This window comes from Scyliorhinus torazame, chromosome 26, assembly GCF_047496885.1.
Source record: "Scyliorhinus torazame isolate Kashiwa2021f chromosome 26, sScyTor2.1, whole genome shotgun sequence".
In the NCBI taxonomy this organism is placed as follows: domain Eukaryota; kingdom Metazoa; phylum Chordata; class Chondrichthyes; order Carcharhiniformes; family Scyliorhinidae; genus Scyliorhinus; species Scyliorhinus torazame.
In genome coordinates this window covers 30,605,070-30,631,193 of record NC_092732.1, presented here as the reverse complement: position 1 = coordinate 30,631,193, position 26,124 = coordinate 30,605,070, and the positions used below count along the sequence as shown (strand labels likewise).

The following is a 26,124-nucleotide window of genomic DNA, read 5'->3' as shown; positions in this document are numbered from 1 at the left end:
GGCTCCCTCAGTACTGACCCTCCGACAGTGCGCCGCTCCCTCAGTACTGACCCACCGAAAGTGCGGTGCTCCCTCAGTACTGACCCTCCCACAGTGCGGCGCTCCCTCAGTACTGACCCTCCGACAGTGCGGTGCTCCCTCAGTACTGACCCTCCCACAGTGCGGCGCTCCCTCAGTACTGACCCTCCCGACGGCTCCCTCAGTACTGACCCTCCGACAGTGCGGCGCTCCCTCAGTACTGACCCTCCGACAGTGCGGCGCTCCCTCAGTACTGACCCTCCCACAGTGCGGCGCTCCCTCAGTACTGACCCTCCGACAGTGCGGTGCTCCCTCAGTACTGACCCTCCCACAGTGCGGCGCTCCCTCAGTACTGACCCTCCCACAGTGCGGCGCTCCCTCAGTTCTGACCCACCCACAGTGCGGCACTCCCTCAGTACTGACCCTCCTGACAGTGCGGCGCTCCCTCAGTACTGACCCTCCGACAGTGCGGCGCTCCCTCAGTACTGACCCCACCGACAGTGCGACGCTCCCTCAGTACTGACCCTCCGACAGTGCGGCACTCCCTCACTACTGACCCTCCCACAGTGCGGCATCCCTCAGTACTGACCCTCCCACAGTGCGGCGCTCCCTCAGTACTGACCCTCCCACAGTGCGGAGCTCCCTCAGAACTGACCCTCCCACAGTGCGGCACTCACTCAGCACTGACCCTCCCACAGTGCGGCGCTCCCTCAGTACTGACCCTCCGACAGTGCGGCGCTCCCTCAGTACTGACTCTCCGACAGTGCGGCGCTCCCTCAGTACTGACCCCCTGACAGTGCAGCTCTCCCTCATTACTGAACCTCTGACAGTGCGGCGCTCCCTCAGTACTGACCCTCCGACAGTGCGGTGCTCCCTCAGTACTGACCCTCCGACAGTGCGGTGCTCCCTCAGTACTGACCCTCCCACAGTGCGGTGCTCCCTCAGTACTGAACCTCCGACCGTGCGGCGCTCCCTCAGTCCTGACCCTCCGACAGTGCGGTGCTCCCTCAGTACTGACCCTCCCACAGTTCGGCGCTCCCTCAGTACTGACCCTCCCACAGTGCGGTGCTCCCTCAGTACTGACCCTCCCACAGTGCGGAGCTCCCTCAGAACTGACCCTCCCACAGTGCGGCACTCACTCAGCACTGACCCTCCCACAGTGCGGCGCTCCCTCAGTACTGACCCTCCGACAGTGCGGCGCTCCCTCAGCACTGACCCTCCCACAGTTCGGCGCTCCCTCAGTACTGACCCTCCCACAGTGCGGTGCTCCCTCAGTACTGACCCTCTGACAGTGCGGCGCTCCCTCAGTACTGACCCTCCCACAGTACGGCGCTCCCTCAGTACTGACCCTCCCACAGTGCGGCTCTCCCTCAGTACTGAACCTCCCACAGTGCGGCACTCCCTCAATACTGACCCTCCGACAGTGCGGCACTCCCTCAGCACTGACCCTCCCACAGTGCGGCGCTCCCTCAGTACTGACCCTCCCACAGTGCGGCGCTCCCTCAGTACTGACCCTCCCGACGGTACGGCGCTCCCTCAGTTCTGACCCACCCACAGTGCGGCGCTCCCTCAGTACTGACCCTCCCACAGTGCGGCGCTCCCTCAGTTCTGACCCTCCTGACAGTGAGGCGCTCCCTCAGTTCTGACCCTCCCACAGTGCGGCGCTCCCTCAGTACTGACCCTCCCACAGTGCGGCGCTCCCTCAGCACTGACCCTCCTGACAGTGCGGCGCTCCCTCAGTACTGACCCTCCCACAGTGCGGCGCTCCCTCAGTACTCACCCTCCGACAGTGCGGCGCTCCCTCAGTACTGACTCTCCTGACAGTGCGACGCTCCCTCAGTACTGACCCTCCGACAGAGCGGCACTCCCTCAGTACAGACCCTCCCACAGTGCGGCGCTCCCTCACTACTGACCCTCCCACAGTGCGGCGCTCCCTCAGTACTGACCCTCCCACAGTGCGGCGCTCCCTCACTACTGACCCTCCCACAGTGCGGAGCTCCCTCAGAACTGAACCTCCGACAGTGCGGCGCTCCCTCAGTACTGACCCTCCGACAGTGCGGCGCTCCCTCAGTGCTGACCCTCTGACAGTGCGGCGCACCCTCAGTACTGACCCTCCCACAGTGCGGAGCTCCCTCAGTACTGACCCTCCCACAGTGCGGCGCTCCCTCAGTACTGACCCTCCCACAGTGCGGAGCTCCCTCAGTACTGACCCTCCCACAGTCCGGCGCTCCCTCAGTACTGACCCTCCCACAGTGCGGCGCTCCCTCAGTACTGACCCTCCGACAGTGCGCCGCTCCCTCAGTACTGACCCTCCGACAGTGCGGCTCTCCCTCAGTACTGACCCTCCGACACTGTGGCACTCCCTCAGTACTGACCCTCCGACACTGTGGCACTCCCTCAGTACTGACCCTCCGACAGTGCGGCACTCCCTCAGTACTGACCCTCCCACAGTGCGGCGCTCCCTCAGTACTGACCCTCCGACAGTGCGGTGCTCCCTCAGTACTGACCCTCCCACAGTGCGGCACTCCCTCAGTACTGACCCTCCGACAGTGCGGCGCTCCCTCAGTACTGACCCTCCCACAGTGCGGCACTCCCTCAGTACTGACCCTCCCACAGTGCGGCGCTCCCTCAGTACTGACCCTCCGAAAGTGCGGTGCTCCCTCAGTACTGACCCTCCCACAGTGCGGCGCTCCCTCAGTACTGACCCTCCCGACGGCTCCCTCAGTACTGACCCTCCGACAGTGCGCCGCTCCCTCAGTACTGACCCACCGAAAGTGCGGTGCTCCCTCAGTACTGACCCTCCCACAGTGCGGCGCTCCCTCAGTACTGACCCTCCGACAGTGCGGTGCTCCCTCAGTACTGACCCTCCCACAGTGCGGCGCTCCCTCAGTACTGACCCTCCCGACGGCTCCCTCAGTACTGACCCTCCGACAGTGCGGCGCTCCCTCAGTACTGACCCTCCGACAGTGCGGCGCTCCCTCAGTACTGACCCTCCCACAGTGCGGCGCTCCCTCAGTACTGACCCTCCCACAGTGCCGTGCTCCCTCAGTACTGACCCTCCCACAGTGCGGCGCTCCCTCAGTACTGACCCTCCCACAGTGCGGCGCTCCCTCAGTACTGACCCTCCCACAGTGCGGCGCTCCCTCAGTACTGACCCTCCGACAGTGCGGTGCTCCCTCAGTACTGAACCTCCCACAGTGCGGCGCTCCCTCAGTACTGACCCTCCGACAGTGCGGCACTCCCTCAGCACTGACCCTCCCACAGTGCGGCGCTCCCTCAGCACTGACCCTCCCACAGTGCGGCTCTCCCTCAGTACTGAACCTCCCACAGTGCGGCGCTCCCTCAGTACTGACCCTCCCACAGTGCGGCGCTCCCTCAATACTGACCCTCCCACAGTGCGGCGCTCCCTCAGTACTGACCCTCCGACAGTGCAGTGCTCCCTCAGTACTGACCCTCCCACAGTGCGGCACTCCCTCAGTACTGACCCTCCGACGGTGCGGCGCTCCCTCAGTACTGACCCTCCCACAGTGCGGCACTCCCTCAGTACTGACCCTCCCACAGTGCGGCGCTCCCTCAGTACTGACCCTCCGACAGTGCGGTGCTCCCTCAGTACTGACCCACCGAAAGTGCGGTGCTCCCTCAGTACTGACCCTCCCACAGTGCGGCGCTCCCTCAGTACTGACCCTCCCGACGGCTCCCTCAGTACTGACCCTCCGACAGTGCGGCGCTCCCTCAGTACTGACCCTCCCACAGTGCGGCACTCCCTCAGTACTGACCCTCCCACAGTGCGGCGCTCCCTCAGTACTGACCCTCCGACAGTGCGGTGCTCCCTCAGTACTGACCCACCGAAAGTGCGGTGCTCCCTCAGTACTGACCCTCCCACAGTGCGGCGCTCCCTCAGTACTGACCCTCCCGACGGCTCCCTCAGTACTGACCCACCGAAAGTGCGGTGCTCCCTCAGTACTGACCCTCCCACAGTGCGGCGCTCCCTCAGTACTGACCCTCCCACAGTGCGTCGCTCCCTCAGTACTGACCCTCCGACAGTGCGGTGCTCCCTCAGTACTGACCCTCCGACAGTGCGGTGCTCCCTCAGTACTGCCCCTCTGACAGTGCGGCGCTCCCTCAGTACTGACCCTCCCACAGTGCGGCGCTCCCTCAGTACTGACCCTCCCACAGTGCGGCGCTCCCTCAGTACTGACCCTCCCACAGTGCCGTGCTCCCTCAGTACTGACCCTCCCACAGTGCGGTGCTCCCTCAGTACTGAACCTCCCACAGTGCGGCGCTCCCTCAGTACTGACCCCCCCACAGTGCGGCGCTCCCTCAGTACTGACCCTCCCACAGTGCGGCTCTCCCTCAGTACTGAACCCCCCACAGTGCGGCGCTCCCTCAGTACTGACCCTCCCATAGTGCGGCGCTCCCTCAATACTGACCCTCCGACAGTGCGGTGCTCCCTCAGTACTGACCCTCCCACAGTGCGGCGCTCCCTCAGTACTGACCCTCCCACAGTGCGGCGCTCCCTCAGTACTGACCCTCCCGACGGTACGGCGCTCCCTCAGTTCTGACCCACCCACAGTGCGGCACTCCCTCAGTACTGACCCTCCTGACAGTGCGGCGCTCCCTCAGTACTGACCCTCCCATAGTGCGGCGCTCCCTCAATACTGACCCTCCGACAGTGCGGTGCTCCCTCAGTACTGACCCTCCCACAGTGCGGCGCTCCCTCAGTACTGACCCTCCCACAGTGCGGCGCTCCCTCAGTACTGACCCTCCCGACGGTACGGCGCTCCCTCAGTTCTGACCCACCCACAGTGCGGCACTCCCTCAGTACTGACCCTCCGACAGTGCGGCATCCCTCAGTACTGACCCTCCCACAGTGCGGCGCTCCCTCAGTACTGACCCTCCCACAGTGCGGCACTCCCTCAGTACTGACCCTCCGACAGTGCGGCGCTCCCTCAGTACTGACCCTCCCACAGTGCGGAGCTCCCTCAGAACTGACCCTCCCACAGTGCGGCACTCACTCAGCACTGACCCTCCCACAGTGCGGCGCTCCCTCAGTACTGACCCTCCGACAGTGCGGCGCTCCCTCAGTACTGACCCTCCGACAGTGCGGGACTCCCTCAGTACTGACCCTCCCACAGTGCGGCACTCCCTCAGTACTGAACCTCCGACAGTGTGGCGCTCCCTCAGTACTCACCCTCCGACAGTGCGGCGCTCCCTCAGTACTGACCCTCCGACAGTGCGGCGCTCCCTCCGTACTGACCCTCCCACAGTGCGGCACTCCCTCAGTACTGAACCTCCGACAGTGTGGCGCTCCCTCAGTACTCACCCTCCGACAGTGCGGCGCTCCCTCAGTACTGACCCTCCGACAGTACGGCGCTCCCACAGCACTGACCCTCCCACAGTGCGGCGCTCCCTCAGTACTGACCCTCCCACAGTGCGGCGCTCCCTCAGTACTGACCCTCCCACAGTGCGGTGCTCCCTCAGTACTGACCCTCTGACAGAGCGGCGCTCCCTCAGTACTGACCCTCCCACAGTGCGGTGCTCCCTCAGTACTGACCCTCCGACAGTGCGGCGCTCCCTCAGTACTGACCCTCCGACAGTGCGGCGCTCCCTCAGTTCTGACCCACCCACAGTGCGGCTCTCCCTCAGTACTGACCCTCCGACAGTGCGGTGCTCCCTCAGTACAGACCCTCCCACAGTGCGGCACTCCCTCAGTACTGACCCTCCCACAGAGCGGCGCTCCCTCAGTACTGACCCTCCCACCGTGCGGCACTCCCTCATTACTGAACCTCCGACAGTGCGGCGCTCCCTCAGTACTGACCCTCCGACAGTGCGGCGCTCCCTCTGTACTGACCCTCCGACAGTCCGGAGCTCCCTCAGTACTGACCCTCCGACAGTGCGGCGCTCCCTCAGTACTGACCCTCTCACAGTGCGGCGCTCCCTCAGTACTGACCCTCAGTACTGACCCTCCCACAGTGCGGCACTCCCTCAGTGCTGACCCTCCGACAGTGCGGCGCTGCCTCAGTACTGAACCTCCAACAGTGCGGCACTCCCTCAGTACTGACCCTCCGACAGTGCGGCGCTCCCTCAGTACTGACCCTCCCACAGTGCGGCGCTCCCTCAGTACTGACCCTCCCACAGTGCGGAGCTCCCTCAGTACTGAACCTCCAACAGTGCGGCACTCCCTCAGTACTGACCCTCCCACAGTGCGGCGCTCCCTCAGTACTGAACCTCCAACAGTGCGGCACTCCCTCACTACTGACCCTCCCACAGTGCGGCGCTCCCTCAGTACTGACCCTCCCACAGTGCGGCGCTCCCTCAGTACTGACCCTCCCACAGTGCGGAGCTCCCTCAGAACTGACCCTCCCACAGTGCGGCACTCACTCAGCACTGACCCTCCCACAGTGCGGCACTCCCTCAGTACTGACCCTCCCACAGTGCGGCGCTCCCTCAGTACTGACCCTCCAACAGTGCGGCGCTCCCTCAGTACTGACCCTCTGACAGTGCGGCACTCCCTCAGTACTGACCCTCCCACAGTGCGGCACTCCCTCAGTACTGAACCTCCGACAGTGTGGCGCTCCCTCAGTACTGACCCTCCCACAGTGCGGCGCTCCCTCAGTACTGACCCTCCAACAGTGCGGCGCTCCCTCAGTACTGACCCTCCGACAGTGCGGCACTCCCTCAGTACTGAACCTCCGACAGTGTGGCGCTACCTCAGTACTCACCCTCCGACAGTGAGGCGCTCCCTCAGCACTGACCCTCCCACAGTGCGGCACTCCCTCAGTACTGACCCTCCCACAGTGCGGTGCTCCCTCAGTACTGACCCTCCCACAGTGCGGCGCTCCCTCAGTACTGACCCTCCCACAGTGCGGCTCTCCCTCATTACTGAACCTCCGACCGTGCGGCGCTCCCTCAGTACTGACCCTCCCACCGTGCGGCGCTCCCTCATTACTGAACCTCCGACCGTGCGGCGCTCCCTCAGTACTGACCCTCCGACAGTCCGGAGCTCCCTCAGTACTGACCCTCCGACAGTGCAGCGCTCCCTCAGTACTGACCCTCCCACAGTGCGGCGCTCCCTCAGTACTGACCCTCCCACCGTGCGGCGCTCCCTCAGTACTGACCCTCCCACCGTGCGGCGCTCCCTCATTACTGAACCTCCGACAGTGCGGCGCTCCCTCAGTACTGACCCTCCGACAGTGCGGCGCTCCCTCTGTACTGACCCTCCGACAGTCCGGAGCTCCCTCAGTACTGACCCTCTGACAGTGCGGCGCTCCCTCAGTACTGACCCTCCGACAGTGCGGCGCTCCCTCAGTACTGACCCTCAGTACTGACCCTCCCACAGTGCGGCACTCCCTCAGTGCTGACCCTCCCACAGTGCGGCGCTCCCTCAGTACTGACCCTCCCACAGTGCGGCGCTCCCTCAGTACTGACCCTCCCACAGTGCGGAGCTCCCTCAGTACTGAACCTCCAACAGTGCGGCACTCCCTCAGTACTGACCCTCCCACAGTGCGGCGCTCCCTCAGTACTGAACCTCCAACAGTGCGGAGCTCCCTCAGTACTGACCCTCCCACAGTGCGGCGCTCCCTCAGTACTGACCCTCCCACAGTGCGGCGCTCCCTCAGTACTGACCCTCCGACAGTGCGGCGCTCTCTCAGTACTGACCCTCCCACAGTGCGGCGCTCCCTCAGTACTGACCCTCCCACAGTGCGGCGCTCCCTCAGTACTGACCCTCCGACAGTGCGGCGCTCCCTCAGCACTGACCCTCCCACAGTGCGGCGCTCCCTCAGTACTGACCCTCCGACAGTGCGGCGCTCCCTTAGTACTGACCCTCCCACAGTGCGGCGCTCTCTCAGCACTGACCCTCCCACAGTGCGGCGCTCCCTCAGTACTGACCCTCCGACAGTGCGGCGCTCCCTCAGCACTGACCCTCCCACAGTGCGGCGCTCCCTCAGCACTGACCCTCTGACAGTGAGGCTCTCCCTCAGTACTGACCCTCCGACAGTGCGGCGCTCCCTCAGCACTGACCCTCCCACAGTGCGGCACTCGCTCAGTACTGACCCTCCCACAGTGCGGCACTCCCTCAGTACTGACCCTCCGACAGTGCGGCGCTCCCTCTGTACTGACCCCCTGACAGTGCGGCTCTCCCTCATTACTGAACCTCCGACCGTGCGGCGCTCCCTCAGTACTGACCCTCCCACCGTGCGGCGCTCCCTCATTACTGAACCTCCGACAGTGCGGCGCTCCCTCAGTACTGACCCTCCCACAGTGCGGCGCTCCCTCATTACTGAACCTCCGACAGTGCGGCGCTCCCTCAGTACTGACCCTCCCACCGTGCGGCGCTCCCTCATTACTGAACCTCCCACAGTGCGGCACTCCCTCAGTACTGACCCTCCCACAGTTCGGCGCTCCCTCAGTACTGACCCTCCCACAGTACGGCGCTCCCTCAGTACTGACCCTCCCACAGTGCGGCGCTCCCTCAGTACTGACCCTCCCACAGTGCGGCTCTCACTCAGTACTGACCCTCCCACAGTGCGGCTCTCACTCAGTACTGAACCTCCCACAGTGCGGCGCTCCCTCAGTACTGACCCTCCGACAGTGCGGCACTCCCTCAGTACTGACCCTCCCACAGTGCGGCGCTCCCTCAGTACTGACCCTCCCACAGTGCGGCGCTCCCTCAGTACTGACCCTCCCGACGGTACGGCGCTCCCTCAGTTCTGACCCACCCACAGTGCGGCGCTCCCTCAGTACTGACCCTCCCACAGTGTGGCGCTCCCTCAGTACTGACCCTCCTGACAGTGCGGCGCTCCCTCAGTACTGACCCTCCGACAGTGCGGCGCTCCCTCAGTACTGACCCTCCCACAGTGCGGAGCTCCCTCAGAACTGACCCTCCCACAGTGCGGTGCTCCCTCAGTACTGACCCTCCCACAGTACGGCACTCCCTCATACTGACCCTCCCACAGTGCGGCGCTCCCTCAGTACTGAACCTCCGACCGTGCGGCGCTCCCTCAGTACTGACCCTCCGACAGTGCGGCGCTCCCTCAGTACTGACCCTCTGACCGTGCGGCACTCCCTCATACTGACCTTCCCACAGTGCGGCGCTCCCTCAGTACTGAACCTCCGACCGTGCGGCGCTCCCTCAGTACTGACCCTCCGACAGTGCGGCGCTCCCTCAGTACTGACCCTCTGACAGTGCGGCGCTCCCTCAGTACTGACCCTCTGACAGTGCGGTGCTCCCTCAGTACTGACCCTCCCACAGTGCGGTGCTCTCTCAGTACTGACCCTCCCACAGTGCGGCGCTCCCTCAGTACTGATCCTCTGACAGTGCGGTGCTCTCTCAGTACTGACCCTCCCACAGTTCAGCGCTCCCTCAGTACTGACCCTCCCACAGTGCGGAGCTCCCTCAGTGCTGACCCTCAGACAGTGCGGCGCTCCCTAAGTACTGACCCTCCCACAGTGCGGCACTCCCTCATACTGACCCTCCCAGTGCGGCGCTCCCTCAGTACTGACCCTCCGACAGTGCGGCGCTCCCTCAGTCCTGACCCTCTGACAGTGCGGCGCTCCCTCAGTACTGACCTTCCCACAGTGCGGCGCACCCTCAGTACTGACCCTCCGACAGTACAGCTCTCCCTCAGCACTGACCCTCCCACAGCGCGGTGCTCCCTCAGGACTGACCCTCCGACAGTGCGGCACTCCCTCAGTACTGACCCTCCGACAGTGCGGCACTCCCTCAGTACTGACCCTCTGACAGTGTGGCGCTCCCTCAGTACTGACCCTCCCACAGTGCGGCACTCCCTCAGTACTGACCCTCCCACAGTGCGGCGCTCCCTCAGTACTGACCCTCTGACAGAGCGGCGCTCCCTCAGTACTGACCCTCCCACAGTGCGGCGCTCCCTAAGTACTGACCCTCCCACAGTACGGCACTCCCTCAGTACTGACTCTCTGACAGTGCGGCGCTCCCTCATACTGACCCTCCCACAGTGCGGCGCTCCCTCAGTACTGAACCTCCGACCGTGCGGCGCTCCCTCAGTACTGACCCTCCGACAGTGCAGCTCTCCCTCAGTACTGACCCTCCGACAGTGCGGCGCTCCCTCAGTCCTGACCCTCTGACAGTGCGTTGCTCTCTCAGTACTGACCTTCCCACAGTGCGGCGCACCCTCAGTACTGACCCTCCGACAGTACAGCTCTCCCTCAGCACTGACCCTCCCACAGCGCGGTGCTCCCTCAGTACTGACCCTCCGACAGTACAGCTCTCCCTCAGCACTGACCCTCCCACAGCGCGGTGCTCCCTCAGTACTGACCCTCCGACAGTGCGGTGCTCCCTCAGTACTGACTCTCTGACAGTGCGGAGCTCCCTCAGTACTGACTCTCCCACAGTGCGGCGCTCCCTCAGTACTGACCCTCTGACAGTGCGGCACTCCCTCAGTACTGACGGTCCCACAGTGCGGCGCTCCCTCAGTACTGACCCTCCGACAGTGCGGCACTCCCTCAGTACTGACCCTCCCACAGTGCGGAGCTCCCTCAGTACTGACCCTCCCACAGTGCGGCACTCCCTCAGTACTGACCCTCCCACAGTGCGGCACTCCCTCAGTCCTGACCCTCCGACAGTGCAGCTCTCCCTCTGTACTGACTCTCTGACAGTGCGGTGCTCCCTCAGTACTGACCCTCCGACAGTGCGGAGCTCCCTCATTACTGACCCTCCCACAGTGCGACGCTCCCTCAGTATTGACCCTCCGACAGTGCGGCGCTCCCTCAGTGCTGACCCTCCGACAGTGCGGCGCTCCCTCAGTGCTGACCCTCCGACAGTGCGACGCTCCCTCAGTATTGACCCTCCGACAGTGCGGCGCTCCCTCAGTACTGACCCTCCCATAGTGCGGCGCTCCCTCAGTACTGACCCTCCGACAGTGCGGCGCTCCCTCAGTACTGACCCTCCGACAGTGCGGCGCTCCCTCAGTACTGACCCTCCGACAGTGCGGCGCTCCCTCAGTACTGACCCTCCGACAGTGCGGCGCTCCCTCAGTACGTGCCGCCGTCCCCTGACCGGGTAAGTCTGAGGAAGGAATTGCGGAGCGTGAAAGAAGGTGACATTCTCCATGTATTGTCATCTAAATGCAGAATATCCCACGATCGGCCTGCAGCCTCATCCCGGAGGCTCAGCGGACGGTAGCAGACGGACCCCTCGCGACTGGATGCTGAAGGAGCCGGGCAGGGACCACCCGGAACGACGTGGCGATACGGACCGTGTCCCAGAGCCTGAAGGCAGCCCCGGGGACAGGCCCTCCCAGGATGGACCGAGTGTGGGACCACTGACCCCCTACAGAAGGCCGTGGAATCCATCCCGCACGGTGAGATCTATCGCCGTCCCAGCCGACCAAAAGGCGACTGGGCCACGTTTCTGTGTCGCGAGAGTTCAGGAGGGGGGTTTGAATGGGCCCTCGTACCTCCAGGTTCGGCCAACTTGGCGGGGCTGGGGCGGGAGGATGTCCAAGCACCTCGCACTGTGCTGGGTGTTGCTCCTGGAGGCAGGAACGGGAGACGAGGAACCGCTCCCTCTCCGCGCCACCCGGAGCTCGGGAATTAGCCGAAAGCTGCCCAGATTTGGACTTGATGGAAGAACGTCACACAGGACCAGGAGTGAGGCCATCCTCCGGCCTTCTCCCGCCATTCGATACGATCGCGGCCGATCTGTCTGTGTTTGAAACACCACGTCCCGTTCTCTCCCCCCCCCCCCCGCCCCCGCCCCCCCTCTCACCGCCGGTGACCCCCGGCCTCCACCGCCTTCTGAGGGAGAGAGTTCCGAAGTCGCACTGCCCCCTCAGCCAGATGTCTCCTCATCCCTGTCCAATAAGGCCCCCTTATCTGAGGACGGGTATATCGGCCGTAGAGGGAGGGCTACGGCGATTGGGCAGACTCATCCCTGGGGCGGTGGGGGTGGGTCTCGCGAGGGGGGGGCGTTGTGGAAACTGGCCCTGTGCCCCCAATTTCTATCACTGAGCTAGTCTACCGTATCGATGCCCCTCTTTATTTTATAGACCTCTATAAGATCCCCCCTAAGCCTCCTACGCTCCAGGGAAAAAAGTCCCGGCCTATCCAGCCTCTCCTTATAACCCAGACCATCAAGTCCCGGGAGCATCCTCGTAAATCTCTTTCTCGCTCTTTCTAGTTTAACAATATCCTCTCTATAATAGGGTGACCAGAACTGAAGACAGTATTCCGCGTGTGGCCTCACCAATGTCTTGTACAAGTTCAACAAGACGTCCCAACTCCTGTATTCGATATTCTGACCAATGAAACCTCGCGTGCTGAATGCCTCCTTCTCCACCCTGTGCAGTGCGACTCCACCTTCAAGGAGCTATGGACCTGTGCCCCGAGATCTCTCTGTTCCGTAACTCTCCCCAACTCCCTACCGTTAACTGAGTCGGTCCTGCCCTGATTCGATCGACCAAAATGCATCACCTCACATTTATCCAAATTAAACTCCATCTGCCATTCATCGGCCCAATTGGTCAAGATCCTGTTACAATCCTAGATAACCTTCTTCACCATCCACTGTCCCACCAATCATCTGCAAACGGACGAACCATGCCTCGTACATTCTCATCCAAATCATTAGTATGTGGAACAAATAGCGTGTCGTCTTGTTCGGAGGAACCAATTTCCCGTCGTTTTCATTGCTACGAAGGCCAGCAATTTCTATTTGCCTTTTCCACCGCTGGCTGCACTGGGGCGAGGGGGGAGTGGGAGGTTTGCTCGACGATCCTGAATCACCGCTCTCTCTCTCTCTCTCTCTCCCCCTCTCATAGTTTGAAGAAATGTGGAAGAATTTGAGCCAGCGCGAAGCGGTCAAGGAGGACAAAGGTGTGTTCATCATGGCCGTCGCGGCCCCGTCCGTTCGGTGACCGCTGCTTTCGGCCACTACGTCCCCCCCCCTCCTTGTTGGCGCGCTCAGCCCAACTGCAGCTGAGACAACTGCCTGCTCTGTGACCTCCAGCACACTCCTCCCTATCTCTGTAACCTCCTCCAGCCCCTACAACCCCTCCCTATCTCTGTAACCTCCTCCAGCCCCTACAACCCCTCCCTATCTCTGTAACCTCCTCCAGCCCCTACACCCCCTCCCTATCTCTGTAACCTCCTCCAGCCCCTACAACCCCTCCCCATCTCTGTAACCTCCTCCAGCCCCTACACCCCCTCCCTATCTCTGTAACCTCCTCCAGCCCCTACACCCCCTCCCTATCTCTGTAACCCCCTCCAGCCCCTACACCCCCTCCCTATCTCTGTGACCTCCTCCAGCCCCTACACCCCCTCCCTATCTCTGTAACCACCTCCAGCCCCCTACACCCTCTCCCTATCTCTGTAACCCCCTCCAGCCCCCTACACCCCCTCCCTATCTCTGTGACCTCCTCCAGCCCCTACACCCCCTCCCTATCTCTGTAACCTCCTCCAGCCCCCTACACCCTCTCCCTATCTCTGTAACCCCCTCCAGCCCCCTACACCCCCTCCCTATCTCTGTGACCTCCTCCAGCCCCTACACCCCCTCCCTATCTCTGTAACCACCTCCAGCCCCCTACACCCTCTCCCTATCTCTGTAACCCCCTCCAGCCCCTACACCCCCTCCCTATCTCTGTGACCTCCTCCAGCCCCTACACCCCCTCCCTATCTCTGTAACCACCTCCAGCCCCCTACACCCCCCTCCCTATCTCTGTAACCCCCTCCAGCCCCTACACCCTCTCCCTATCTCTGTAACCTCCTCCAGCCCCTACACCCCCTCCCTATCTCTGTGACCTCCTCCAGCCCCTACACCCCCTCCCTATCTCTGTAACCTCCTCCAGCCCCTACACCCCCTCCCTATCTCAGTAACCTCCTCCAGCCCCGACAACCCCCTCCCTATCTCTGTAACCCCCTCCAGCCCCTACACCCCCTCACTATCTCTGTAACCCCCTCCAGCCCCGACACCCCCTCTCCCTATCTCTGTAGTAACCTCCTCTAGGCCCTACACCCCCTCCCTATCTCAGTAACCTCCTCCAGACCCCACACCCCCCCTATCTCTGTAACCTCCTCGAGGACCTACACCCCTCCCCATCTCTGTAACCTCCTCCAGCCCCGACACCCCCTCCCTATCTCTGTAACCTCCTCCAGCCCCTACACCCCCTCACTATCTCTGTAACCTCCAGCCCCAACACCCCCTCCCTATCTCAGTAACCCCCAGCCCCGACACCCCCTCCCGATCTCTGTAACCTCCAGCTCCTACACCCCTCCCCATCTCTGTAACCTCCTCCAGCCCCGACACCCCCTCCCTATCTCTGTAACCTCCAGCCCCTACACCCCCTCCCTATCTCTGTAACGTCCTCCAGCCCCTACACCCCCTCCCTATCTCTGTAACCTCATCCAGCCCCTACACCCCCTCCCTATCTCTGTAACCTCCTACACCCCCTACACCCCCTCCCTATCTCTGTAACCTCCTCCAGCCCCGACACCCCCTCCCCATCTCTGTAACCTCTTCCAGCTCCTACACCCCTCCCTATCTCTGTGACCTCCTCCAGCCCCTACACCCCCTCCCTATCTCTGTAACCTCCTCCAGCCCCTACACCCCCTCCCTATCTCTGTAACCTCCTCCAGCCCCTACACCCCCTCCCTATCTCAGTAACCTCCCCCAGCCCCCACACCCCTCCCTATCTCTGTAACCTCCAGCCCCTACTCCCCTCCCTATCTCTGTAACCTCCAGCCCCTACACCCCCTCCCTATCTCTGTAACCTCCTCCAGCCCCTACACCCCCTCCCTATCTCTGTAACCTCCTCCAGCCCTTACAGACCCTCCCTATCTCTGTAACCTCCAGCCCCTACACCCCCTCCCTATCTCTGTAACCTCCCCCGGCCCCTACACCCCCTCCCTATCTCAGTAACCTCCTCCAGACCCCACACCCCTCCCTATCTCTGTAACCTCCAGCCCCTACACCCCTCCCCATTTCTGTAACCTCCTCCAGCCCCGACACCCCCTCCCTATCTCTGTAACCTCCAGCCCCTACACCCCCTCCCTATCTCTGTAACCCGCTCCAGCCCCTACACCCCCTCCCTATCTCTGTACCCTCCTCCAGCCCCTACACCCCCTCCCTATCTCTGTAACCTCCTCCAGCCCCTACACCCCCTCCCTATCTCTTTAACCTCCTCCAGCCCCTACACCCCCTCCATATCTCTGTAACCTCCTCCAGCTCCTACACCCCCCTCCCTATCTCTGTAACCTCCTCCAGCCCCGACACCCCCTCCCCATCTCTGTAACCTCCTCCAGCTCCAACACCCCCTCCCTATCTCTGTGACCTCCTCCCTATCTCTGTAACCTCCTCCAGCCCCTACACCCACTCTCTATCTCTGTAACCTCCTCCAGCCCCTACACCCCCTCCCTATCACTGTAATCTCCTCCAGCCCCTGCACCCCCTCACTATCTCTGTAACCTCCAGCCCCTGGACCCCCTCCCCATCTGTGTAATCTCCTCCAGCCTCGACACCCCCTCCCTATCTCTGTAACCTCCTCCAGCCCCTACACCCCCTCAATATCTCTGTAACCTCCCCCAGCCCCTACACCCCCTCCCTATCTCTGTAACCTCCTCCAGCCCGTCACCCCCTCCCTATCTCTGTACCCTCCTCCAGCCCCTACACCCCCTCACTATCTCTGTAACCTCCAGCCCCTACAACCCCTCCCTATCTCAGTAACCCCCAGCCCCGACACCCCCTCCCTATCTCTGTAATCTCCAGCCCCTACACCCCCTCCCTATCTCTGTTAACTCCTCCAGCCCTTACACACTCTCCCTATCTCTGTACCCTCCTCCAGCCCCTACGCCCCCTCCCTATCTCTGTAACCTCCTCCAGCCCCTACACCCCTCCCTATCTCTGTGACCTCCTCCAGCCCCTACACCCCCTCCCTATCTCTGTAACCTCCTCCAGCCCCTACACCCCCTCCCTATCTCTGTAACCTCCTCCAGCCCCTACACCCCCTCCCTATCTCTGTTAACTCCTCCAGCCCTTACACACTCTCCCTATCTCTGTACCCTCCTCCAGCCCCTACACCCCCTCCCTATCTCTGTAACCTCCTCCAGCCCCTACACCCCTCCCTATCTCTGTGACCTCCTCCAGCCCCTACACCCCCTCCCTATCTTTGTAACCTCCTCCAGCCCCTACACCCCCTCCCTATCTCTAACCTCCTCCAGCCCCTACACCCCCTCCCTATCTCAGTAACCTCCCCCAGCCCCCACACCCCTCCCTATCTCTGTAACCTCCAGCCCCTACTCCCCTCCCTATCTCTGTAACCTCCAGCCCCTACACCCCCTCCCTATCTCTGTAACCTCCTCCAGCCCCTACACCCCCTCCCTATCTCTGTAACCTCCTCCAGCCCTTACAGACCCTCCCTATCTCTGTAACCTCCAGCCCCTACACCCCCTCCCTATCTCTGTAACCTCCCCCGGCCCCTACACCCCCTCCCTATCTCAGTAACCTCCTCCAGACCCCACCCCCCCCCTATCTCTGTAACCTCCAGCCCCTACACCCCTCCCCATCTCTGTAACCTCCTCCAGCCCCGACTCCCCCTCCCTATCTCTGTAACCTCCAGCCCCTACACCCCCTCCCTATCTCTGTAACGTCCTCCAGCCCCTACACCCCCTCCCTATCTCTGTAACCTCCTCCAGCCCCTACACCCCCTCCCTATCTCTGTTAACTCCTCCAGCCCTTACACACTCTCCCTATCTCTGTACCCTCCTCCAGCCCCTACACCCCCTCCCTATCTCTGTAACCTCCTCCAGCCCCTACACCCCTCCCTATCTCTGTGACCTCCTCCAGCCCCTACACCCCCTCCCTATCTCTGTAACCTCCTCCAGCCCCTACACCCCCTCCCTATCTCTGTAACCTCCTCCAGCCCCTACACCCCCTCCCTATCTCAGTAACCTCCCCCAGCCCCCACACCCCTCCCTATCTCTGTAACCTCCAGCCCCTACTCCCCTCCCTATCTCTGTAACCTCCAGCCCCTACACCCCCTCCCTATCTCTGTAACCTCCTCCAGCCCCTACACCCCCTCCCTATCTCTGTAACCTCCTCCAGCCCTTACAGACCCTCCCTATCTCTGTAACCTCCAGCCCCTACACCCCCTCCCTATCTCTGTAACCTCCCCCGGCCCCTACACCCCCTCCCTATCTCAGTAACCTCCTCCAGACCCCACACCCCCCCTATCTCTGTAACCTCCAGCCCCTACACCCCTCCCCATCTCTGTAACCTCCTCCAGCCCCGACACCCCCTCCCTATCTCTGTAACCTCCAGCCCCTACACCCCCTCCCTATCTCTGTAACGTCCTCCAGCCCCTACACCCCCTCCCTATCTCTGTAACCTCCTCCAGCCCCTACACCCCCTCCCTATCTCTGTAACCTCCTCCAGCCCCTACACCCCCTCCCTATCTCTGTAACCTCCTCCAGCCCCTACACCCCTCCACATCTCTGTAACCTCCTCCAGCCCCTACACCCCATCCCTATCTCTGTGACCTCCTCCAGCCCCTACAACCCCTCCCTATCTCAGTAACCTCCTCCAGCCCACACACCCCTCCCTATCTCTATAACCTCCAGCCCCTACACCCCTCCCCATCTCTGTAACCTCCTCCAGCCCCGACACCACCTCCCTATCTCTGTAACCTCCAACCCCTACACCCCCTCCCTATCTCTGTAACCCGCTCCAGCCCCTACACCCCCTCCCTATCTCTGTAACCTCCTCCAGCCCCGACACCCCCTCCCTATCTCTGTAACCTCCTCCAGCCCCTACACCCCCTCCCTATCTCTTTAACCTCCTCCAGCCCCTACACCCCCTCCATATCTCTGTAACCTCCTCCAGCCCCTACACCCCCCTCCCTATCTCTGTAACCTCCTCCAGCCCCGACACCCCCTCCCCATCTCTGTAACCTCCTCCAGCTCCTACACCCCCTCCCTATCTCTGTGACCTCCTCCCTATCTCTGTAACCTCCTCCAGCCCCTACACCCACTCTCTATCTCTGTAACCTCCTCCAGCCCCTACACCCCCTCCCTATCACTGTAATCTCCTCCAGCCCCTGCACCCCCTCACTATCTCTGTAACCTCCAGCCCCTGGACCCCCTCCCCATCTGTGTAATCTCCTCCAGCCTCGACACCCCCTCCCTATCTCTGTAACCTCCTCCAGCCCCTACACCCCCTCAATATCTCTGTAACCTCCCCCAGCCCCTACACCCCCTCCCTATCTCTGTAACCTCCTCCAGCCCGTCACCCCCTCCCTATCTCTGTACCCTCCTCCAGCCCCTACACCCCCTCACTATCTCTGTAACCTCCAGCCCCTACACCCCCTCCCTATCTCAGTAACCCCCAGCCCCGACACCCCCTCCCTATCTCTGTAATCTCCAGCCCCTACACCCCCCTCCCTATCTCTGTACCCTCCTCCAGCCCCTACACCCCCTCACTATCTCTGTAACCTCCAGCCCCTACACCCCCTCCCTATCTCAGTAACCCCCAGCCCCGACACCCCCTCCCTATCTCTGTAATCTCCAGCCCCTACACCCCCTCCCTATCTCTGTTAACTCCTCCAGCCCCTGGACCCCCTCCCCATCTGTGTAATCTCCTCCAGCCTCGACACCCCCTCCCTATCTCTGTAACCTCCTCCAGCCCCTACACCCTCTCCCTATCTCTGTACCCTCCTCCAGCCCCTACACCCCCTCCCTATCTCTGTAACCTCCTCCAGCCCCTACACCCCTCCCCATCTCTGTAACCTCCTCCAGTCCCCACACCCCCTCCCTATCTCTGTAACCTCCTCCAGTCCCGACACCCCCCCTCCCTATCTCTGTAACCTCCTCCAGCCACTACACCCCCTCCCTATCTCTGTAACCTCCTCCAGTCCCTACACCCCCCTCCCTATCTCTGTAACCTCCTCCAGTCCCTACACCCCCACGCTTCCCCTCTCCTTCTCTCGCTTCCCCTCTACTTCCCTCGATACCCCCCTCCCTCCCTCGATACCCCCTCTCCCTCCCTCGATACCCCCTCTCCCTCCCTCGATACCCCCTCTCCCCCTCGTTACCCCCTCACCCTCCCTCGCTACCCCCTCACCCCTCCCCTCGCTACCCCTCACCCTCCCTCGATACACCCTCGCCCTCCCTCGATACCCCCTCAGCCTCCCTCGATACCCCCTCACCCTCCCTCGATACCCCCTCACCCTCCCTCGATACCCCTCACCCTCCCTCGACACCCCCTCTCCATCCCTCGACACCCCCTCTCCATCCCTCGACACCCCCTCTCCCTCCCTCGATACCCCCTCTCCCTCCCTCGATACCCCCTCTCCCTCCCTCGATACCCCCTCTCCCTCCCTCGATACCCCCTCTCCCTCCCTCGATACCCCCCTCTCCCTCCCTCGATACCCCCTCTCCCTCCTCGATACCCCCTCTCCCTCCCTCGATACCCCCTCTCCCTCCCTCGATACCCCCTCTCCCTCCCTCGATACCCCCTCTCCCTCCCTCGATACCCCCTCTCCCTCCCTCGATACCCCCTCTCCCTCCCTCTATACCCCCTCTCCCTCCCTCGATACCCCCTCTCCCTCCCTCGATACCCCCTCTCCCTCCCTCGATACCCCCCTCCCTCCCTCGATACCCTCTCTCCCTCCCTCGATACCACCCCTCCCTCTCGATATCCCCCTCTCCCTCCCTCGCTACCCCCATCTCCCTCCCTCGATACCCCCTCTCCCTCCTCGATACCCCCTCTCCCTCCCTCGCTTCCCCTCTCCATCCCACGCTACCCCCCCTCTCCCTCCCTCGCTAACCCCTCCCTCCCTCCCTCGCTAACCCCTCTCCCTCCCTCACTTCCCCCTCTCCCTGCCTCGATACCCCCTCTCCCTCCCTCGATACCCCCTCTCCCTCCCTCGCTTCCCCTCTCCCGCCCTCGCTTCCCCTCTCCCTCCCTCGATACCCCCTCTCCCTCCCTCGCTTCCCCTCTCCCTCCCTCGCTTCCCCTCTCCCTACCTCGCTTCCCCTCTCCCTCCCTCGATACCCCCTCTCCCTCCCTCGCTACCCCCTCTCCCTCCCTCGCTACCCCCCTCTCCCTCCCTCGCTACCCCCCTCTCCCTCCCTCGCTACCCCCTCTCCATCCCTCGCTACCCCCTCTCCATCCCTCGCTACCCCCTCTCCATCCCTCGCTACCCCCTCCCATCCCTCGCTAACCCCTCTCCCTCCCTCGATACCCCCCTCTCCTTCCCTCGATACCCCCCTCTCCTCCCTCGCTACCCCCTCTCCCTCCCTCGCTACCCCCCTCTCCCTCCCTCGCTACCCCCTCTCCCTCCCTCGCTACCCCCCTCTCCCTCCCTCGCTACTACCCCCCTCTCCCTCCCTCGCTACCCCCCTCTCCCCTCCCTCGCTACCCCCTCTCCCTCCCTCGCTACCCCCTCTCCCTCCCTCGCTACCCCCCTCTCCCCTCCCTCGCTACCCCCTCTCCCTCCCTCGCTACCCCCTCTCCCTCCCTCGCTACCCCCTCTCCCTCCCTCGCTACCCCCTCTCCCTCCCTCGCTACCCCCTCTCCCTCCCTCGCTACCCCCTCTCCCTCCCTCGCTACCCCCTCTCCCTCCCTCGCTACCCCCTCTCCCTCCCTCGCTACCCCCTCTCCTCCCTCGCTACCCCCCTCTCCCTCCCTCGCTACCCCCCTCTCCCTCCCTCGCTACCCCCCTCTCCCTCCCTCGCTACCCCCCACACCTCCCTCGCTTCCACTCTTCCCCTCCCTCGCCGAACTGTCAAAGGGTCAGTACTGAGGGAGCGCCGCACTGTGGGAGGGTCAGTACTGAGGGAGCGCCGCACTGTGGGAGTGTCAGTACTGAGGGAGCGCCGCACTGTGGGAGGGTCAGTACTGAGGGAGCGCCGCACTGTGGGAGTGTCAGTACTGAGGGAGCGCCGCACTGTGGGAGGGGTCAGTGCTGAGGAGTTCCGCACTGTGGGAGGGTCAGTACTGAAGGAGCGCCGCACTGTGGGAGGGTCAGTACTGAGGGAGCACCGCACTGTGGGAGGGTCAGTACTGAGGGAGCGCCGCACTGTGGGAGGGGCAGTACTGAGGGAGCGCCACACTGTCGGACGGTCAGTACTAAGGGAGTGCTGCACTGTGCGAGGGTCAGTACTGAGGGAGCGCCGCACTGTGCAAGGGTCAGTACTGAGGGAGTGCAGCACTGTGCGAGGGTCAGTACTGAGGGAGCGCCGCACTGTGCGAGGGTCAGTACTGAGGGAGCACCGCACTGTGCGAGGGTTAGTACTGAGGGAGCACCGCACTGTCGGGGGTCAGTACTGAGGGAGCGCCGCACTGTCGGAGGGTCAGCACTGAGGGAGTGCCGCACTGTGGGAGGGTCAGTACTGAGGGAGTGCCGCACTGTGGGAGGGTCAGTACTGTGGGAGCGCCGCACTGTGGGAGGCTCAGTACTGAGGGAGTGCCGCACTGTGGGAGGGTCAGTACTGAGGGAGTGCCGCACTGTGGGAGGGTCAGTACTGTGGTAGTTCCGCACTGTTGGAGGGTCAGTACTGAGGGAGTGCCGCACTGTGGGAGGGTCAGTACTGAGGCAGTGCCGCACTGTGGGAGGGTCAGCACTGAGGGAGTGCCGCACAGTGGGAGGGTCCAGTACTGAGGGAGTGCCGCACTGTGGGAGGGTCAGTACTGAGGGAGCGCCTCACTGTGGGAGGGTCAGTACTGAGGGAGCGCCGCACTGTGGGATGGTCAGTACTGAGGGAGCGCCGCACTGTGGGAGGGTCAGTACTGAGGGAGCGCCGCACTGTGGGAGGGTCAGTACTGAGGGAGCGCCGCACTGTGGGAGGGTCAGTACTGAGGGAGCGCCGCACTGTGGGAGGGTCAGTACTGAGGGAGCGCCGCAGTGTCGGAGGGTCAGTACTGAGGGAGCGCCGCACTGTGGGAGGGTCAGTACTGAGGGAGCGCCGCACTGTGGGAGGGTCAGTACTGAGGGCAGCGCCGCACCTATGGGAGGGTCAGTACTGAGGGAGCGCCGCACTGTGGGAGGGTCAGTACTGAGGGAGTGCCGCACTGTCGGAGGGTCACGACCCTTCCCTTGACATTCCTATCATTACGTAGTTGAATCCGATGACATGTTAGCGAGGGAGGGATTCAATGGGGACGCTTCATGTTCTCCTGGAATCTCGCTTCCACGTTTCGGGAAGGCTGAATCGCGCGCCTGATTTAAATTTCATTTGGTCGCCCCTGGCGATCCGTCTGTAACGCTGAAACGCTGTGTTTATCCCACAGACCTGGACTCCAGAGTCAGCTCGGAAGGCCTGGACAAGATTCTGAAGCCCTCTACGCCCGACAGCAAACCTTTCTTCCAGAGCGTCTCCGTGTCCAAAGTCGTTCTCCCCCGACGGGGTGGGTGGGCCGTGAAATCGCTACGCCCGACAGCAACACCCCCCCCCCCCCCCCCCCCCCCCCCCCAGCTCCAACCTGCCCTCGGGGAGCGATCGGCGAACAACCCCTGAGTGCGCTCGGTTCCGACACGCCGAAACGATCGGCCGCGAAGTCGCGCTTGCTGAGCGCGGCGCGTATTTTCGAACTCCCGTGCGGGGACGTCGCCTGTCCGAGTCCAGTTGCCCCCTTGGGAAAGCTGGTGGGCGAGCCGCTGCAGTCCCTCTGCTGGCGTGTCGTCAGATGTTGTCTGGCCGGAATGGGGGGGGGGGGCGTGCGTGAGCCACTGTTCAACTGTGGGAGGCATCGCAGCTCGGTCCGTCCCCCCCCCCCTTTGTTTTCTCCCGCCCATGTTTTGAGCCAAGGTGCTTCCACCCCCCAAATTGGGGTGTGGGGGGAAGGGGGCATGTCCTTCCGTCTGCCGCTCCCTTTGAAAACCAGCAGGATTGGGGGAAGCTGAAGAGAACAAACTCCCTCTTAGCCTGTGGGGGGGGGGGGGTTGGGGAGGAATATCGGCCGAGATATCGTGTTTTGGGATCTGCTGCTTTGCTTCTCCCGGGAAAGAGGTCGTCACTGCCGGGAGTGGGGGGAGGAAGCTGAGTCCGGCGCTCTTGTGATGCCCGGCATAGCTGAATAGCGTCTGTGGAATTGTGAGGGGTGGAAAGCGTCAACGCTCTCAAAACGTTGTCTTTCATTTTAAACATTGCTCTCTCCCTACCCCCCCCCCCCCCCCGCCAGAGCGTGGAGGAGCGTCGCGTCACGCGGGACGGTGAGGGAAACGAGGAGACCACGGTAACACGGGCGCACGGGAAGCAGTCGTACACGACGGTGACGCGAAGGGACACTGGAGGGAAGGAGGAGCAGACGGAACAAATGGTCAACATGGACGACAGTGAGTGTCCAGGAGTGGGGAGGAAGGGGGGGGGCGGGCGCGGGGCAGATTTCCCAGGGGCTTTGAGACCGTGTGTTTCAAAATAACAAATGCAGCTGATCTGTGTTTGTGGGTGCCGCGTTTGTTGGTGCATGTGTGTGCGCGCGCGAGCATTCATGTGCGAGAGCGTGTCTGTGCGCTGCGTTTGTCAGGTTTGTGAGACTGTGTGTGTGTGCGCGAGAGTGTGTGTCTGTGTGCTGCGTTTGTCTGTGTGCTGCGTTTGTCGTCTGTGTGCTGCGTTTGTCTGTGTGCGTGAGAGCGTTTGTGTGCGTGAGAGCGTTTGTGTGCGTGAGAGCGTTTGTGTGCGTGAGAGCGTTTGTGTGCGTGAGAGCGTTTGTGTGCGTGAGAGCGTTTGTGTGCGTGAGAGCGTTTGTGTGCGTGAGAGCGTTTGTGTGCGTGAGAGCGTTTGTGTGCGTGAGAGCGTTTGTGTGCGTGAGAGCGTTTGTGTGCGTGAGAGCGTTTGTGTGCGTGAGAGCGTGTGTGCGCGCGAGAGCGGTGTGCGCGCGAGAGCGGTGCGCGCGCGGCCAGAGCGGTACGCGCGCGCCAGAGCGGTGCGCCGCGCGCCAGAGCGGTGCGCGCGCGCCAGAGCGCGTGTGTGTGTGCCGCGTTTGTCAGTGTGTGCGTTTGTGTGCTGTGTTTGTCAGTGTGTGCGCCGCGTTTGTCAGTGTGTGCGTGTGTGTGCCGTGTTTGTCAGTGTGTCAGCGTTTGTCGGTGCATGTGTGTGCACGACAGCATGTGCCTGTGTGCCATGTTTGTCAGTGCATGCGTGTGCTGTGTTTGTCAGTGTGTGCATCTGTGTGTGCTGTGTGCGTGCATGTATGTGCTGTGTTTGTCAATGTGCGTGCGTGTGTGCTATGTTAGCAGTGTGCGTTGCATGTGTGTGATGTGTTTGTCAGTGTGCGTGCATGTGTGTGTCACGTGTTTGTGCATGCATCTGTGTGCTGTGTTTGTCAGTGTGCGTGTGCTTTGTTTGTCAGTGTGCATGCGTGTGTGTGCCGTGTTTGTTGGTGCGTGTGCTGTGTTAGTTGTGCATGTGTGCCGTGTGTGTGCAAGAGCGTGAGTCTGAGTGTGTGCGAGAGCAAACAACATGACACACGCTCTCGCGCGCACACACAGACAGGCTCTCGCGCGCACACACACAGACAGGCTCTCGCGCAACACACACACACACACGCTCTTGCACACACACGCTCTTGCACACACACGCTCTTGCACACACACGCTCTCTCACACACACGCTCTCTCACACACACGCTCTCGCACACACACGCTCTCGCACACACACGCTCTCGCACACACACGCTCTCGCACACACACGCTCTCGCACACACGCTCTTGCACACACACGCTCTCGCACACACACACACGCTCTCGCACACACGCACGCTCTCGCACACACACACACACGCGCTCTCGCACACACACACACACACGCTCTCGCACACACACACACGCACACACGCTCTCGCACACACACGCTCACACACACACGCTCTCACACACACACGCACACGCTCTTGCACACACACGCACACACACGCTCTCGCACACACACACACACGCTCTCGCACACACACGCTCACACACACACACACGCTCTCACACACACACGCACACGCTCTTGCACACACACACACACACACACGCTCTCGCACACACACACACACACGCTCTTGCACACACACGCACACACACGCTCTCGCACACACACACACGCTCTCGCACACACGCACGCTCTCGCACACACACACACACGCTCTCGCACACACACACACACACGCTCTCGCACACACACACACGCACACACGCTCTCGCACACACACGCTCACACACACACACACACGCTCTCACACACACACGCACACGCTCTTGCACACACACGCACACACACGCTCTCGCACACACACACACACACGCTCTCGCACACACACGCTCACACACACACACACGCTCTCACACACACACGCACACGCTCTTGCACACACACACACACACACGCTCTCGCACACACACACACACACGCTCTTGCACACACACGCACACACACGCTCTCGCACACACACACACGCTCTCGCACACACGCACGCTCTCGCACACACACACACACGCTCTCGCACACACACACACACACGCTCTCGCACACACACACACACACACACGCTCTTGCACACACACGCTCACACACACACACACGCTCTCACACACACACGCACACGCTCTTGCACACACACACACACACACGCTCTCGCACACACACACACACACGCTCTTGCACACACACGCTCTCGCACACACACACGCTCTCGCACACACGCACGCTCTCGCACACACACACACACGCTCTCGCACACACACACACACACGCTCTCGCACACACACACACACACGCTCTCGCACACACACGCTCACACACACACACACGCTCTCACACGCACACGCACACGCTCTTGCACACACACGCACACACACGCTCTCGCACACACACACACACACACACGCTCTCGCACACACACGCTCACACACACACACACGCTCTCACACACACACGCACACGCTCTTGCACACACACGCACACACACGCTCTCGCACACACACACACACGCTCTTGCACACACACGCACACACGCTCTCGCACACACACACACGCTCTCGCACACACGCACGCTCTCGCACACACACACACGCACGCTCTCGCACACACACACACACACGCTCTCGCACACACACACACACACGCTCTTGCACACACACACACACACACATG

General features: G+C 62.5%; 1 protein-coding gene across 1 annotated transcript in view; it reads left to right on the top strand.

The window, feature by feature from the left end:
- hax1 (HCLS1 associated protein X-1) overlaps positions 1-24,451 on the top strand; it is a 36,731-nt gene extending 12,280 nt beyond the window's left edge. Inside the window, exons 2-5 of the mRNA XM_072490491.1 lie at positions 11,128-11,357; positions 12,816-12,870; positions 22,277-22,393; positions 24,414-24,451. Coding sequence (XP_072346592.1) covers positions 11,128-11,357; positions 12,816-12,870; positions 22,277-22,393; positions 24,414-24,451 — 440 coding nt within the window. The remainder of the gene's footprint in view (positions 1-11,127; positions 11,358-12,815; positions 12,871-22,276; positions 22,394-24,413) is intronic.
- The last annotated feature ends 1,673 nt before the right edge of the window (positions 24,452-26,124 follow it).